This window comes from Hibiscus syriacus, unplaced genomic scaffold, assembly GCF_006381635.1.
Source record: "Hibiscus syriacus cultivar Baekdansim isolate YM2019G1 unplaced genomic scaffold, ASM638163v2 tig00110156_pilon, whole genome shotgun sequence".
Lineage (NCBI taxonomy): Eukaryota > Viridiplantae > Streptophyta > Magnoliopsida > Malvales > Malvaceae > Hibiscus > Hibiscus syriacus.
The window spans coordinates 2,105,576-2,124,184 of NW_024062606.1; the positions used below are offsets into that span (position 1 = coordinate 2,105,576).

The 18,609-nt window shown below is 32.7% G+C and overlaps 1 protein-coding gene and 1 pseudogene across 1 annotated transcript; one reads left to right on the plus strand and one right to left on the minus strand.

Annotated features, from left to right (window-relative positions):
* Positions 1–9,306: 9,306 nt before the first annotated feature.
* Positions 9,307–11,870, plus strand: LOC120215865 (annotated as a pseudogene).
* Positions 11,871–14,874: 3,004 nt separating this feature from the next.
* LOC120215783 lies at positions 14,875–15,871 on the minus strand. The gene is made up of 2 exons (XM_039213351.1): positions 15,061–15,871; positions 14,875–14,993 (listed from the first exon to the last, which is right to left on the minus strand). Exons 1-2 carry the CDS (start codon positions 15,869–15,871, stop codon positions 14,875–14,877), a joined length of 930 nt encoding a protein of 309 aa, XP_039069282.1.
* Positions 15,872–18,609: the final 2,738 nt, after the last annotated feature.

Genomic DNA, 18,609 nt, shown 5'->3' on the forward strand with positions numbered 1-18,609 from the left:
GAGCTATGTTAAAGAACTATGAGATTATGGGTATATGTGAATGTGTGATAACTTAAATATTAATGCCCATGTTATGTGTCATGAGAGCTAGAGATATAGTTGGCATACCAAGAGTCGAGGGTCTACACGGTCCTTCGGGATATATATGTATCATTTGGAACATTTATGAGGTCCTTTGAGACACATACTTGGTCCTTAGAATATGTATATGATTCTTAAGTAATTCTATGTGGTCTTTAGGGACATTTTATATGGAACTTTGGTGCATTTTTACGCGGCACTTCGGTGCAATCCTACGTGGCACTTCGGTGCATTTATACGAGCTATGGTGACAAAATTGGTGCACAAACCCTATAGACTCACATATCTATAGTTCTCACATGTGTACATGGGCCATTAAAGATACAATATGAGAAATTATGGGTGATATTATATGTTTGTTTGGTGATATGATAATATATGATGTGTATGTGTATTAAATATAAGAATAAGAGTATAAGATAAAAAAGATAAACGATGATAATATATGATAAGGTTATGAATGTAAATGATGATAGGTGTGCATATGTGTAACTGTTACATAAAAGAATATATGAGTTGGTATGATATGTATATATATATATATATGTATTTATGCTTTAATGCGTATTGTGTTTAATAATTTTGTATGATTATATGAAATGTGCATAGTAGGAATTGGTATTGAGATTGTATATTTAAATTTATTAATGCCTTAATAAGTCATCAACTTAGCGTGTGAGTGTTTCACACGTAGGTTTCGAGAAGAGGAAAATAGATCGAAAATTAGCAAGTCAGTTCAGCTTCTCCTTACTAAAGATCAGATCAGCAGAGTTGAATTATATGTATTTTTTTATTTGAAATAGAGTTGGCATGTAAGATAAAATATTTGTATTGGATACGCTCTGATAAGTTTTGTAAAACCATATGTTTTATACAATATAAATTATTTGGTTTTATTGGAAATGTCAAACTGAATTTTATTAGATTTTTGTCAAAGTAAATGTTTTGAAAAGTCAATCTGACACCTTGGGACTCGGATCCGGGTCAGATAAGGGTTGCGAGTGTTACATTTAATGGTATCAGAGCTAAGGTTTAGTCGATTCTAGGCTTAAACCGAAGGTAAAAGAGTTTTAAAATGTGTACATGCCAACATAGAGTGGAAAATCTCTGATCTGATAGTGTAAGGAGTATGTTGTCTTGCTAATAGAATAAGATCAATTTAATATAATAGAAATCTGATTGTAAAAATTTTGAAGAAAAATGATAGCTAAACCTGATGGTGATAGCAATTCACTTGTCCTGGCTAGACAAGATGAAGAGCATACACCTTAGATAATGTTTTGGAAAAGCAAAGGTTGTTTTCAGAAAGTTGAAAACATGTTAGAATAATGTTATAAGGTCTCCACTGTTCTAAAGTAGAGAAGTTAGATGAAGTAGTTTAGTTACTATGATGGTGAGTGGAAGTATATTGAACATATGTTATCATGGGAATGATAAAAGATTCAGTGATGTGGTTATTACTTTAGAAAAGTTCGAGAATAAGTATTTAGTGACAAGTTTATCAGATATATGGAGATAGCGTTTATGAATTTAAAACAAGGAACTTGTAACGTGCATGGATAAGAGTGTAGTTTGACAAGTTGAAGAAATTGTTGTTAGGCTAAATTAAATGACAATGAGGTATGCAAGTGGTTTGTGAATGGCTTGTTCCCAGATGGAAGGAGTGTTATAGTGATAAAGTTTTAAAGAGAGAGTTTAGAAGGATTAAGAGAACTGATATTTTGGGTTTCAAATACAACCTTGGTTGGAATTAGTTGTATTCCATGTCAAAAGATCAAATCTGATGAAAGCCATGTACGTTTAAATAGTAGGGTCTGGTACTGGAAGATTAAATAAGAGTTAAGAATGGATATGAAGTTAAGTTTAGAAAGGAAAGTAATGGATTGGATTAAAAGTTGTGCTAGAAATTATGTAAAGCAAATTATTTTAAAAGGGATCAAGTGATATAGGTATTGCTTTGTAAGAGTTTAAGAATGGGTATATTGATGATTGGTTTATAAGATAAAAGAAGTTGTAATGTTTGAGTTCGAACCCAGGAAAGTTGCATTGTGAATGAATAAGAATGTAAAGTTTGATGAGTCAAATAAATTAATGCTAAGTTAGTTCTGACCGAAAAGAGTGTATATGATTGGAAGAACTATTACTGACTGACAAGGTTAAGTGATGAAGAAAGTATTAGAGTTAAAGGATATGTGTATTGTGATTCGAACAAGGATTTTACAAATAATAAGATTCGTGCAATGAGTGTTGACTATTAGAGTTATGAAAATGTTATGAAGATTGATGATCAGGGATAAGTATGAAGTATATGAAAATAGTATATGAGTATAAAGAAAAAGATATGATCCATGTTTTAAGGAGATTTTGATTGCTGGAAGAATAGTTAGATGTAAAATTTAAGATGAAGTTAAAGTTTAAAGGATTAAGTAGGATAAAGATTATAGTGAGGCATGTATTATAAGTATAATTAAAAGTAAGAACGGTATGTCAGATGGTGTGAAATATTAGTTGATTCAGTAAAGTGTATGTTTTAATCATTTATGATAAAGATTTAGGGATTTCATTTTGATGAAGCAGATTTAGTCAAAGAAATAAAAAAGAATTATATGTATTAAGGAGGTTTAAGAAATAGTCAAGGGATGATAAAAAAAAAGTTGGTTATTATTGCAAGGCAATTAGAGGTTGATGAGGAAAGTGAGTGAGTGATGATTTTTGAGTGAAAGAATGGATGAGTATTGTTTACATGATAAGTGATATAATATGAATGTAGAAGAAAAAAGGTAGTTGAAGAAGTGAAGCAATGAAAGCGAAGTTTGTTAATGATAACTCAAAAGATTAAGATGAGGAGACAACAAGAGAATATGGATAGGATATGGGTGGACAATGTCTTCATCTATTAATGCAATGACAATTCGAGAACGAATTTTCTTAAAGGAATGGAGATTTGTAACATCTTCAATATCGGGTTAGTGACTAAATTAAAATATTTCAGAATTCGCTGATCAAAGTAAATAAATTGAAAAGTTCGTGGACTTATATGGTAAATTTTATATAGGACTAAATAGTAAAGATGAATGAATTAAAGGGGTAATTTGGTCTTTTCAGCTTTAAGGATATTTTTATTTCCTATATTCAGAGTGAAACACATGGGAATTGAGGGAGAATTCTGGAAACCTTCTTCCTCTTGTTTTCTTCTTCCCGTAAGCTCCATGGTAAAGGTAAGTTTAATTCCAGCTGGTTAATTCTTGAATTTTTAAGTTGAGCCTTATTCTTTGGATGTTATATAAGCTTAGGGAAAGCTTATATAAACTTAAAACTCAAGAATGAACAAGATATAAGAGATTTGGTAAAAAGGAGTTTTTGAGTGAATTATCGAAATAGGAGCAAAGGGATTTTGAAATGAAATTTGACTTGTCATCAGTCAAAATAAAAAATTCAAAGTGTTGGAAACGAATTTGGAATATGTTGATAAATTGGTAAGATTCTTGGTTTCCAAATTTAAGATAGAAGATTGAATATTAAGATGAGTTAAAGTGATATAAGTCGACTAGAATAAATGTAGATAAGTTTAAAGGGTTAAAAAGAGGTTATATAAGAAGAATTAAGTGGATTTGGAGTGATTTTCAGGCTTAAAAGTCTGTTTTGGGCAGGGTGTATCGGTACACTATGAATAGGTACCGATACACTAAGACCAATTTTGAAGAACATCTTCAAAGTGTACCGATACATGGGCAGTGTATCGATACCCCCTTGAAACAGAAAATTTCGAATGTAATTTGTGTATCGATACATAGGCAGTGTACCGATATACCAGTGAAGGGATGTACCAATACCCTATAGAGTGTATCGATACACTTCAAAGGGAAAATAGAAATAGATCTTTCCTTTAGTCTAAGAAATGAAAGATTAAAGTATATAAATGGAATACTGATATGTATACATGATTGTATAGATATTGATCGAGAGCAATGTACAAACAAGTGTACAAGTAATAAGCATCGAGAAAAGATAGAAGAACGGTATTGACTAGTAAGGCCAGGTGAGTGCACATTATTTAGTATATGATGTTCAATGGGAAATAAGACTTGCGCTAAGTCTATTTCCAATAGTAAAATGCATGAATTCATAGATAGAAGTATGTGTTTGTTATGATTTATATGTGTACATGAGTGTATGTGTTAACATGTTATTATGTATGTTACATGATTTGTATAAGTATATGTTAGTGTGATAAGTCATGCGAAACAATACAAATGATCTATATGATTATATAAGAATATGAAATAAACTATGTGATAAAGACATAAAGAATGAAATGAACATGTGACATAAGCTACAAGTTAAATGAGCATTGATATATATGTGAACATAAGATGACTATGGTATAGGAGTTATAAAGTGAAGAACTATAAAGTTTTATGAAAGAGTATTGTAGAAGTCATGTAAAATTGAACTAAGTAAATAGATTAACTTAATATAACTTTATGAGAAAGACTTAGGTGTTAAAGGATTTAGGTATGAAATGATCTATGTGTAAGTGAATTACGTGATCTATGTGAGTATAAAAGTACAAACCATAAGTTATATGATATGAATAAGTTATTATATGGACATGATGTATGTTATAAGATATGATCTATGTGATTACATGAGAAATGGTATTAGCTATATGAGTATATGTATATGTGAATAATATGAAAATAAACTACGTGACTATGTATGATCTTATGAAAATGTGATAATGAGCTATGTGAAAGAACTATGAGATTATGGGTATATGTGAATGTGTGATAACATAAATATTAATGCCCATATTATGTGTCATGAGAGCTAGAGGTATAATTGGTATGCCAAGAGTCGAGGGTTTACGCTGTCATTCGGGACATATATGTATCATTTGGAACATCTATGAGGTCCTTTGAGACACATACTTGGTCCTTAGAATATGTATATGATTCTTAAGGAATTTCTATGTGGTCTTTAGGGACATTTTATATGGCACTTCGGTGCATTTCTACGCGACACTTCGGTGCAATCCTAAGTGGCACTTCAGTGCATTTATACGAGTTGTGGTGACAACATTGGTGCACAACCTATATAGACTCACATATATATAGTTCTCACATATATACATGGGCCATTAAAGATACAATATTAGAAATTATGGGTGATATTATACGTTTGTTTGGTGATATGATATGATATGATGTGTATGTGTATTAAAGATAAGAATAAGATGATAAGATAAAAGGGATAAACGATAATAATATATGATAAGGTTATGAATGTAAATGATGATAGGTGTGCATATGTGTAACTGTTACATAAAAGAATATATGAGTTGGTATGATATGTATATATATGTATTTATGTTTTAATGCGCATTATGTTTAATAATTTCATATGATTATATGAAGTGTGCATAGTAGGAATTGGTATTGAGATTATATATTTAAATTTATTAATGCCTCACTAAGTCATCGACTTAGCGTGTAAGTGTTTCACATGTAGGTTCCGAGAAGAGAAAAAATGATCGAAGATTAGCAAGTCAGGTCAGCTTCTCCTTACTAAAGATCATATCAGAAGAGTTGAATTATATGTATTTGGTTATTAGAAATGGAGTTGGCATGTAAGATAAAAGATTTGTATTAGATACGCTCTGATAAGTTTTGTAAAACCATATGTTTTATACAATAGAAATTATTTGGTTTTATTAGAAATGTCAAACTGAATTTTATTAGATTTTTGTCAAAGTAAATGTTTTAAAAAGTCTATGTGACCTCTTGGACTCGGATCTGGGTCGGATAAGGGTTGAGGGTATTACATTGATATGGACACATAACTGGCAACTTGGCTAAGGCTATCAATTTGACCTTAAAGGGTGCACGCCATTTACCAATAATGCCAAGCTCGGGGGACAAGCTCAAACTTGGATGCAAAACGGTCATGTCTATCACCCAATATTAGTTGCAGATCTACAAAAAGAATTGTTGTATCAAATGAAATGTTTCTAACAATTTTCTCTATAACCCATGAATTACTTCGTGTCACAGAGATACAATGACCTCTTCAAGGGATTCAAGCTAACCCGTTAAGAGTTAATCTAAGAGACATGTGGTGTTACTATGGGTTTTTCAAGCTCTGAAGTATCCATGCTCCTATGTCATAACAACTTGCTCTCATACCTGTCAAGACTATAATCATTTTGTGGATCCCGTATATCGACTTTTAGAAGTATTTAAGGTATATGAATTTGAGTTCCCCCAATAGGTAATGAGAAAGACCCTTATGAGGTTTAGAATTGGCTTCTGATTGTTCCAAATTCGTCCTTATTAAGGGAGTCCAATCGTCTAAAATCCACTCCAATTCATTGTGATATGGATACTCGGGAGACGTCCATAATTAAATAAAGACATTACAAACTAAACAACTCTATCGATGCCTGTGTCTTGAATGTATTCCGCATGACGATGGTTGTCTGTGTCAATAATGATTTATCCGTATAATTTGTTCTTCATCTTTACTCTCATCATCATCATCACATCATCATCATCAGGAGCAACTACATTTTGTTGATGAGGGACTTATGATGATGTAGCACCTCCATAGAATAAGGACTCTGGAGGTGTATGCTGACTATCCCACCTCTCATAGAAAACTATGAAAACACCTACATCGATGAGTGCAAAAACTACGTCAGGTGTCTGTATATGTGGTTAACCTTCACCCATCAAATAAGCAACACATGAACCCCACACTGGATCTACAAGCATGAAAGTATAATATTCGCCAATTGGGGTCATAAAACCTTGCGATAGTGGCATCTGACCCGGTTGCAGTGGCTTATGAAATGGTTGCGGTCCCATATGATATGACTGTGATGCCATCTGAAATGGCTACAGAATGTATATCGGTGTAGACGATAGTTTCTGTGATAGTTCCAATGCTACAGTTGAGGACGAGCCAGAAGCACATGATCTCCGTCTACGAGTAGGGGATGATGATGTTGTGACAGTGGACGTCTTTGTCGATGCCAATGAATACTTCTACCTCGTGCTTCATTGAAAAGTAGAAATGATTTCCCGTTTGTATTGAACCACTCATAATAATCATCCGCAACTGAATAACGATCCACATAAATGGGTTTCATACGGGGAATATGTCCACGTCGATCCTCCCATATCATTACCCACTCGATGTGCTTCACCAACCAGTCGACTTATTTTTTGCCCCATCTATCAATGATATGCATATCGTCGAGATTATTAGGTGCTTCCGGAATAAATTGTACGAAACCAAATTGGCAGAACTCGCGATCAGTAGGATGTCACTCGACAATAGCATAACATATCAGAGGGACCACTGTCATCCAAACATCTAATGGGCCTCTCAAGTGATGTGAGATGTAAATCATCATTTCTTCTGTAAAATAAGGAGCTTATTGAAACTAAAATAAATATATATATAATTCTTATCAAAATAATATTCTAATTATATAACGATAATTAAAAGTAAATAATAAAATTTAAATACATACATGTGTATCAACCTTCTGAACAATGAGTGGTTGAATTTCTTCCAATTCTTCCGGTAAATCTCGATGATTTTTCTTGCACTTGACCAACTATTCAATGAAAAAAATTAATTATATACTCAACAAAATTATTTAATTACGAATTGAGTATTGAAATTACCTCAACAATAGCGGGAAGACTAACGAGTTTTTCACGACTGGACATAAAAAGGGCGTACGATACCACGCCCAAGACTGGAGAAGAATGAGACATCTGTCGATAGTATTTTTTCGATAATCAATTGCTTGACACATTTCCCTATACATAAATGCTAAAAATGTGAAACCCCAACTGGGTGCACCGACAACGTGAAAATCTACGAGGTGACGCAACCACATACAATGAACTTGGTTGAGCGATTTGTCGGGTATCAGGATCCCTCCTATGAGATGTGATATGCAGGGCCCTGCATACATTTTAACATGTTCCTCAGAGGCATCACGACTTAAATGTTGAAAAGTTATATCCAATCAATTTAACGGTATTCGACCACTATTGAAATTAGGTGGACACCTCCAAGATACTCATCACTAAAGGAATGTCAGTCTTCATCCACCACCCCAGAAATCACATCCCCATCTACCGAAAACCCTAAATGTATAAAAATATCTTCTAGAGTAATAGTGCACTATCCACACAGAAGATAGAATGTGTGGGTCTCTATTCTCTACCTCTCTACCAGTACATAAATAAGGTTGGGTTCAAGGTTACAATGCCCTTCATATTTTATTGCGTAACCGAATCCAACATCGACTAAATATTGCCAGACACGAGTAGATATCTCTAACTTAACGTTACGAATGAATGGATCTAATATACGATCACTCTCCTAATTTAATAAATAATATACAAATTAAAATATAAACTAATAATAAAAAAATAAAGTATTCACAATAATTAAAAATAACAACACAATTTAAAATTATTATCGTATCAACAAAATGCCACGAAATATGATTTTCATCTAAACGTGGCAACCTGCTTTCTATTTTATAACTGCAAAATGTAATAAAAAATTAATACAATAAAATTTAATAAAATAATAAATTATTAAATACTTATAATATAATAAAAATATTTTATCTCCTTAATAGAAAGATTGATAATAGGAAGAACAAGAGAATTTGATATTTGAGAGTGGTTTTAGGGTTGTGTTGAGTGTGATATTTATAGGGAGAGGGGAGGGGGACGATAATCAATATGGGAGACGAACGGTTTGGTTGAATTAAAGGAAAGATTCGTGCCTTTCGTGCATGTCAGACGATTAGCTAAGGCGTGGATGACTATCCGTGCATTTTCTTATGTGGTATCAGCTCGAATAAAATCTCACAAAAACGTAACTGACGATCCGCATTTTATTACCATCATTTCAAAAAGATGTTAGATCAGTAATATTAGAGAAGAGGATCTTACAGGTAATTATTAATATAAGGTTAATATTTTGATAGAACCGCCCTGAAAAACGTAATAATAAAAAAGCCTGTTGTGTTTCTTAAAACTGATACGATATCCCTTACTTTTCCTCCATTAAAGATCCTTACTCCAAGGATTTTTACTCCAGCTTCTTTGTCTTTGTCTTTCTCTACCTTCCTTTCTTAGGAACGCAACAGACTCTCTCTTTATATAGTAAACGAGGAAAAAAGAAAAGAGAATGCAGAAATTCAAAGCTGCAGCAACAACTAACCCGGACATGTTTTGCCACTCTTCTTTTTTTATCAGGTATATTTACTTTCACTTACAGTCATGGTTTTGGGTTCTTTTTGTGTGGTGTTTTGGAACTGCATGTCTTTGATTACAAGGCAATGATTATATAAGTATGCGAAGAAAAGAAATGAAACTAAGGTGGTTGCTTTTTTTAATGTTCTGTTGGAGTACAAAGAAAGAAACATGCTTTGTTGTTCTTACTGCTTCAATCGAAAACAGAGGAGACGATTGTAATAGCCGTCACCAGGAACGTTTCCTGGATCTTGGAGAGCTTGATCATCCCGTTGTTGCTTTTCATCACAATGATGCCGTTGATTTAAGCCCAAGTATTCATTTTTTTCTTGTATCTTAATAAAAATATGTGTTATTTTAACTCCTTTTTTCTAAACAACTCTCGATGTTTATATGTTTCCTTGCAGGCTCCATTTTTAGTTTAAAATCCAGCAATGTTGGTGTTGTCGCTAATAGCCTTGAACACGGTACTCAACCCTTTTACCAACCTCACTCTTTCAACGTAAGTCTTAGCCCATTTTTTCTGCATATATTTCGTATAGTTTTGATGTTATTTTGCAAATAGTTTTTGCTTTCCCTGCAGAGCATTGGTGCAACCGAGATAGTTTCCGGTGGAACCGGGTGTTTCGGATACAGGGCAGTTCATGTACCAGAAGGGAGCAGCATTTGGTTCCTCGTTGGGGAATGGACATATTGAAAATTGGGCTGACTCTGTCCTTGCCGATAATAGCCAGCAGACTGACACTTCTACTGATGTTGACACTGACCATAACACCCAGGTTTTGTCTCTCTTCTTTCCTTTGTTCATGTAAAGTTGCAATGGGAACATCTTTAGGGTGGATGAGCATAGTTGTTTATGATAATGAATAGCTGCTTAAATTAGAGTTATGATGTCGCTCTAAGTTGTTTGGCTTTGGCGAAATAGTATTTAACTTGTGATTAGTGCTTGTTGATACTTAATGGTGTTTAGCTTAATGGACTTCAACATAGACCTGTAATGGTGGATTTGGTGGATCAGTCCAAGTCGAAATGTGGTGATCAAAAGGTTGTTAAGCATTGCCGAGTTGTTGTGTAAATCCGTTTTAATGATTGTCATCTTTGTGAGTTCTTACATCTTTGTCCCTTCAGACGCTTCACCGACTTGCTCAGAACCGAGAAGCGGCAAAGAAGAGTAGATTGAGGAAAAAAGTAATGTGTAATTTGGTTCTTTATTAGTTCTTACCTATGCTGCATAGATGAAGCATGTTCGGATCAGTAATGGGTTTTGTTTTTTCGACAGGCGTATGTCCAGCAACTTGAGAGTAGTCGACTTAGGCTTTCAGAGCTAGAGCAAGAGCTTCAAAGGGCACGACAGCAGGTATGAAAATGTATTCTTATCATCTTAATCATCAGTGTTTAAACCAAAGTACTTTTGTTCCTAAGTATCTTTCACTCTAATGCAGAGCGCATTTATCACGACCGGACTTTCTGGGGACCATGGTCATTCGGTCATGGGAAATGGTGAGGAGATTTTAGATACTGTTAACTATTTTTTTAATCATACCTCTATATGCTTCATAATATTGCTAGAGGCATATGGTTGAAGCCTGGTGTACCTATTACCGTATATAGTTCTTACTCTTTGTTATGCTTCCAGCAGCCCTGGTGTTTGACATGGAATATGGTCTCTGGGTCGACGAACATCAACGGCTGATAAATGACCTAAGATCAGCTGTAAATTCTCATATGGGGGATAATGAATTATGCATTCTTGTCGGGGGTGTCATGGCGCATTTTGATGAAGTTTTCAGGTTAAAAAGCATTGGTACCAAGGCAGATGCATTTCACATGCTCTCTGGTATGTGGAAAACGCCTGCAGAGAGGTGTTTTATGTGGTTGGGAGGATTCCGTTCATCTGAACTTCTCAAGGTGATTTACTACCGGATAATTCGGTACTACTATAGTGATGTATTTTTTTTGAGAAGTATCTGCTTTGGTTGACAACATTTTGATCTCGGAACTTATAGATCCTCGGAAACCACCTCGAGCCTTTGACGGACCAGCAGTTAATGGGAATATGTAATCTGCAGCAGTCTTCTCAACAGGCTGAAGACGCCTTATCACAAGGAATGGAAGCTTTGCAACAATCTCTAGTAGACACCCTTTCGTCTGCATGTTTAGGTCCTGCTTCCGGAAACGTTGCGGACTACATGAGCCAGATGGCGATTGCAATGGGAAAACTTGCCACATTGGAGAACTTCCTTCACCAGGTAAACAACGCCCGTTGTGAAATTAAGCGCTTATCACAGCTATTGACTAGTCATTTTGATATACAGGCTGACCTTTTGAGACAGCAAACTTTACAACAGATGCATAGAATTTTAACCTCTCGACAAGCAGCCCAGGCACTTCTAGTGATTAGCGATTACACTTCTCGGCTTCGAGCACTTAGCTCTTTATGGTTAGCCCGACCCAGAAACTGATATTCTTTCATTCCATGAAAGCTCATTTCCATGTCATTTGGGAGTAATTTAGAAGTGTTGTATATTAAGTAGGATCTGAGGAATTTGTTGTGATCGTAGGTAGTGCAATTTCACATGTGAGGCAAAACTTTGACAGTGTTGTAATCACCTAAGTGTAATATTGTTCAATGCTTGCATGATCAAAGATCACCCGAAATGTCGTTTCTTCTGTGTATTACAGTAATTAAATTATTATTTTTTAATAAAAATATTACTTGAAAATTTAAATATAATCAGAAACCCACGACTAAAAATAAACGAAAGAACAAAGATAAACAGTTCACTTAGAAGAAAAATGTGCTTGCATAAATATTTAGCTCTTTTGAAATTACGGTTCTCATGATAATCTATACACTTCACGTTAACATGAAATTGTTAATTTTATATATCATATTAAAAAAATTAAAATTGATTTTAACTTAACTTTTAGTAAGATTTCAAATTAAAAATTAGTGATTAAATTTTTCCCCAATAAATAAAATTATTAAAATAAGTGTTTAAATTATATTGTTTATCATGAATAAGTGTTTAAAGTATTTTTTGACTTATTCCGGTTCTTAATGTTATAAACATTATCATTTTAGATATCCCGTCATCAACAACATTAATTTTTTTATTAAGTGACACTTGTCACACTTTAGTGATTTTAAAATTTATTTTTAAAAATATTTAAAAATATTATTATATTTATAAAAAAACACTATTTTTCTTAAATAATAAAAAACTCCATAATCCCTCAAATCTCCAAATCTTAATCTTAATTCATCGTGGTCAATGTAATCTATGTCATCCTCCTAGTTATACATCATCATACTTATCTTCAATTGGCTGTCTAAATAGCGAGGAATCATGGTTTTCATCATAGGGTTTACGGAGTATAAAACACCGATTCACCATCGGATCAAGATTTCATAGGGGTTTTGATCGCCGGGGTCGTGAGGTTGAGTGGAGCTCGTCGACGGCAAATGATGATGGCCATCGTAGGTTTATGGGTTTAAATAAAAATTTTAAAATTACTATATTGTGACATGTATCACCTAACAGTGAAATTAACACCGTTGACGTTTGGGCACCTAAAGTGATAACGTTATGCACATGATTAGTCAAATAATACTTTAGGTAGCAATTTGTGAAAAGTGATTTAGTTTGGGCAATTTATTTTAATCACCGAAAGCTTAATCACTCAACTATAGTACAAATTTTTTATTATATTGAACTTAATACTTAATTATATTATTATTAAATTAAAATCTAATTTTTCACTTCATTAGAAATAAAAAATATTTTATATATTTTTATAAAAATTATATGAAATAATTTTAAAAAAGTTATACATTCTAAAAATATTTATTTATTTTTAAAATCTAATTAATTAATTATTTTAAATATTACTATTTTTAAATTATCTATTTATTTTTAAATAATTTAAATTTAGGATAAATTATACGTTTGGTAATATTATTTTAAATAAATAAATAATATGATTTTAAAAAATAAATAAATATTTAAAATATTTTCATAATGTGATAAATATTTTTTTAGAATAATTGAATATAAATTTTATAAAAACATAACGGTAATTATTTAATTATTTTTTATTTTAAAATAAATTAAAAAATTATTATTTCATTTAATAATGATACAAGCAAGTGTTAAGTTTGATATAATAAAAAATATATTTGCATTATAGTCGAATGACTAAACTTTCGACCATTAGTTTAAAGTGTCACATATTCGAATTTTATAATCATTGGAAAATATTGATTTTGTGGTGATATTATTATATAAGTTAAATACAAAATATGGTAAAATTAACATAAATGACTAGCTTAATTCAATGGCTAGGTGCCTTATATTTCATGTAAGAGGCCTAGATTCAATTCATGCTAAGAGTAAGAATATTTACTTTATCCTCATAGTTGGTGACACGTGTCATCATTTAATTGTTTGAATAAAATTAATTAAAAATATCGACGCAAAAATAAAAAAAATGACGTGGAAATAAAAAATTGGCATGTCATGCCACATCATTATTGTCATTAATGGTTTTGAAAAAAATAAAGTTTAGGTACTAAAACAAAATAAAAATGAGTGTAAGTACTAAAAATATAATTTACCCTTTTAATATTTACTTAATAAGAACATTTTAATTAATGATATGTTTTGGTACGTCACTTTAATAATATGTTATAGTATGCAACATACGCTGTAGACTCATCCTTGTATGGCCCCGTATAGAAACCTTGAGACATCTATAGTAACCTTCCTATCCCATGTGAAAGATTCTATGTAATAATAATCAGCATGTTTGGGTTGATTCATGTTCAAATTAATAAAATTATAATTTCAAAATAGTAATAATAAAGTTATATTAGAAGGATGTCGAGAATTTATTTAAATAAATAAATTATTTTGGAAAATAATTATCAAAGTCGTTCTTTGTTGGGAAAATAGGGACTAGTAATACTAAGAATCAAAATAAAAGAAAAGGAAAAGCATAAATCAACCGAAGAAATATAAATTACCAAAAATAATACCAAGAAAATAATACAAAGTTATAATAAACACTTTTAAAAATCAATATTAATTTAATGTGAGATTTGTAAAAGAAATTTAATGTGAGATTTATTAATAATACAAAGACACATACCATACATTGATTGAGTATTCATTATTATATGCCTATAAATATAATATTTATTTTTTCTCAATACATGCGTTATATGCAACTCTATCCAATTTGAGTTTGTGTTAACACATAATATGTATACTTATAATGTAATTCTTTTCTATAGATTAAATTTATTTAATTTCTACTTTCGTTGAGCATTGCGTCTACTTGGACACTTTTGTCTACCCAAACTTTTTCCAATCTGAAGTATGTCTCCCGAATAATACTTGCCACCAGAAGATGTCTAGTCCCTTTTAGCACTAAATTGATACACTCGACAAGATTGGTTGTCATATGATTGTAACGTCGACTTGATCGTCATATGCATGTGTCAATCTTTCTCAGGGTATCTCAGCTGCAAAGTTATACATCTTCTCCATACTTTCTCAAATTTTTCAGTCCTGCACGGAAGCTCGGTTGTAGTAATGCGTAGCCTGAAAAAATAGTTACCTGTAAGTATAATAATTTTAAACGAAGATCAAGACCAAAAAACAAAGGGTAAAACTGAATAAGTTACCTATGTTGATAATCTCTTTCTTTATCTTCTTATTCTTGAACATCGTCATAGCATTTGAAGCAATATGCCGTATGCAATACGCAAGAAATACATGCGAAGGTGACCATCTACTTCCCGGTCTGTCAATTGTGGCCAACAACCCAAGTGAACGGTCTGAAATCATACAAACCCCATCTTGAGTGACAAGATGGGAACGCAAGTTTGACATAAAGAAATTCCACGTTTCCTCAGACTTATTTTTAACAATGACGAAGGCAATGTGGAAGATGTTTCTGTCACCATCTTGTGCAACAGCTATCATAAGGATGTGTTTGTATAAGTTGTACAGAAAAATGTTATCGACTTGAACCATCTGTTTGTAGTAACGAAAGCCTTCAATTTGTGACTTGAAAGCCCAAAATAAGCCTCCAAAAACTCTCTTCCTAGGGATACATTGTCCATTAAATTTTGTTGCAGGATAAGTGTAGGAGTGAACAATGGTCCTTGGGATGAAATATTCCATTGCGTGCAACAGATGTGGCAATTCATTATACGATTGATCCCAATCACCATACAGTAGTGTTATAGCTTTCCGTTTGGCCATACAGGACTTGTAATAAGACGAAATATACCCAAATGTATTTCGTATTGATGCCACAATCATTGATACTAGGATCCTTGGATTTTTCTCCTCTAGTAGCTTCACGTATGCACAAATGACATCGGAGTCTAAATGTTTGTGGCTTGTGTGAAGGAGTTGAATGTGCAACTGTGTTGGTTGTAGAACCTTGTCGCTTCCCACAACATCTTTCACTGTAGGTATGAGACACATATCCTCCACTTACAGCCGAAGTTGTTGTTAATACATCTAACAAAATATGTCTTCTAGTCAGACTCCACAACAGTGAATTTCATATGAGTTTTGATACAAAACGTCTTCACAGCTAGTTGCGCGTCCTTCTTACTCTCAAACTGTGACCCAACTCTAAACTCCATCGATCCTTTATCCGATCCTCCAGTGGGTTGCATATATATCGGGCATAAAATGAACCTCAGAATTCCTCATGACATCATAGTTTATCTCATGCATTGCAACTGTATGAAGATATTGAGGCATCTGGGGAGGATGAACTTTCTGATTGCATGGTTGTTGGTGGCTGTGCCAAAACTGGAGGAGCATTCTACATTGTTTGGCTACGAGAAACGGTTGTCTCCCATATATCACCTTTTATATCAAAGGCTTGTCCATCTGAAGCAGCCTCGGCAATATCAGATATTTCATCTATTATTAGTGTGTCATCGTCCATCATAACTGGAACAAAAGTTTCATTATCCTTGCTAAAATCACCAAGGATTTCACCGAATTTCCTGACGAGGTTATCTACATCTTTTGATGGTCCTGTTTCTGCGGTCATCGGTGCAATAGTTGATAAAGTATGAACATATGCAGTTTCAGCAATAATATCAATCATTTGATTATTGGAAGATTGATGAAGGCTAACCATAACAACTACATCGTCGTCATCATCGATCAGGATTGCTCCATATTTGAGTGGAGTCTCTGAAATGATGTTTCGATATCTCAAACTTGAAACATAACCTCTAATTTTTTTTATTTTCATCTTCATTTGTCGATGAGATACATCTACTGGGAACATCATGTTCACGGGCCTCTGTGACATGAACTGAACACCATCTTCAGTTTCGATAACTTCACCGTTTGGGTGGACGATTGTGAAAAAAATTGTTTGCCATAGCTTCAGAGAGATATTGGTTTTTTCTTGTTCAATACAATTGTAAAAATAACAAGTCTTGTGAAGATTCATCTGAAGTAAGCCAATTTAAAACAAATACGACCAATCATTAATTACTATTCAACAACTCTCCAGTGAAATGTCATCTCAGTAGGCCAAATAATGGTGGTGTATTATCATATTCTGCAACTTTTCAAATGTCATTAAATACATAATTTAAACAACTTTTCAGAATACAGGTGACATAATGGTGCATTATCATCTTCTGCAACTCTTCAAATGTCATTCAATGCATAATTTAAATATTTTTCAGAAAACTGGTGAAATAGTGGTGCATTATCATCTTTTGCAACTTTTCAGAGGTTATTCAATGCATAATTTAAACTACTTTTTAGAAAATGGGTGAAATAGTGGTGCATTATCATCTTTTGCAACCTTTCAGAGGTCATTCAATGCATAATTTAAATAACTTTATAGAAAACGGGTAAAATAGTGGTGCATTATCATCTTCAATAACTTTTCAGTGATGTATCAACTCAAGTCAAAAAACTTTTTTGTGTTTCATTTATTACTTCATATAAAAAAACGTGTGTTTCTCATAGGCCAAATAATGACCCATTTCACCAACTTTTCAATGCTCATTTAGTCATCTTAAGCAACTATTAATATGTGTGAGTTGAAAGTCATTTTACTCTGCTATTCTATTGAAGCAAAAAAACCCAAAACACCTTCAATCTTTCACTTTCAATGCTTGAGTTTTTTTAAACTTGTCAACTATTTGTGCAACTGTTTTTTACGATCTATAACCATCCCCCCCCCCAAAACACATTCAACTACACGAGTTAAAGTTCAATATATAAACAAGAGTTCTACTCAGAAGTAGTAGAAGAGTATATTCCTTATATTATAGATTTCCACTATCATGCACGAGGTTTCATCTAAGCGATGATGTAGACCTTGCTAGAATGATTGAGACATATTACTATCGCTCTTTCTCTAATGTCGATTTATTTGTAGCATTCGATGATCTCTACCTTGCTCGTACCATTGAGGATGTTGTTTCTAGCTCAAATATCCCACCAACTTAGATAAATGACTAAGAAAAAAATAGATGATGGAGATCCAGAAGTATGGTTACAATTCGTACATGAATGACAACAACAAAAAGAATGGGGGAATTGAAGAACTTAATCTTACCTCTAACAAGTCTACTGATTATGAATATTAAAACTTCTTGATCAATATTGCTATGTTAATGATTTTATTTAATGTTTATGGTGTTCGTAAGGTTAATCATATTTACATCCTTATGTTAATGTATTAAGTTTGTAGTTTTTTTCCTTCTAATTTGCATTTCTAAAAGTCTAATATAATGTTCATAGTTTATTGTTCTTTTCAACATAATCTACCACATTTTAGAGAGCAAAAAAGAAAAAAAATCTAACAAAACTCGTCACCTCGATATGACGAGTTACAATGTATTTTTTTCTAACATTAAATTCGCATAATAATCTGAAAAAATAATAATTTTTTAATATAACTTGTCACCTCGAGATGATGAGTTTCGTGGGAAATATTAAAATATTAGACCCGTAATATAAAAATTGTATCTCATGAAACTTATCATGTTGAGGTGACGAGTTTGCCCTGAACTGTAAAAAATTGTCGTATATCCCAAATTAATTTTAAGGTGCCCTATTGGGGCAAAAAAACCCAATTTAAACCTCACAGTCAACTTCTTTAGCTTGTTTAAATGGTTATAAATATTAAGGGTAAAGTACGCAAATGGTCCTCTAAGTATAGGGTATTGTTTTAT

What these genes read in the sequence shown, in the direction of transcription:
- LOC120215783 (XM_039213351.1), bottom strand. Translation starts at nt 15,871, where the DNA reads ATGTGTCTCATACCTACAGTGAAAGATGTTGTGGGAAGCGACAAGGTT. An exon ending in GAAAGAGATTATCAACATAG is followed by an intron (nt 14,994 to 15,060) that starts GTAACTTATTCA and finishes TTATACTTACAG; the next exon opens with GTAACTATTTTTTCAGGCTA.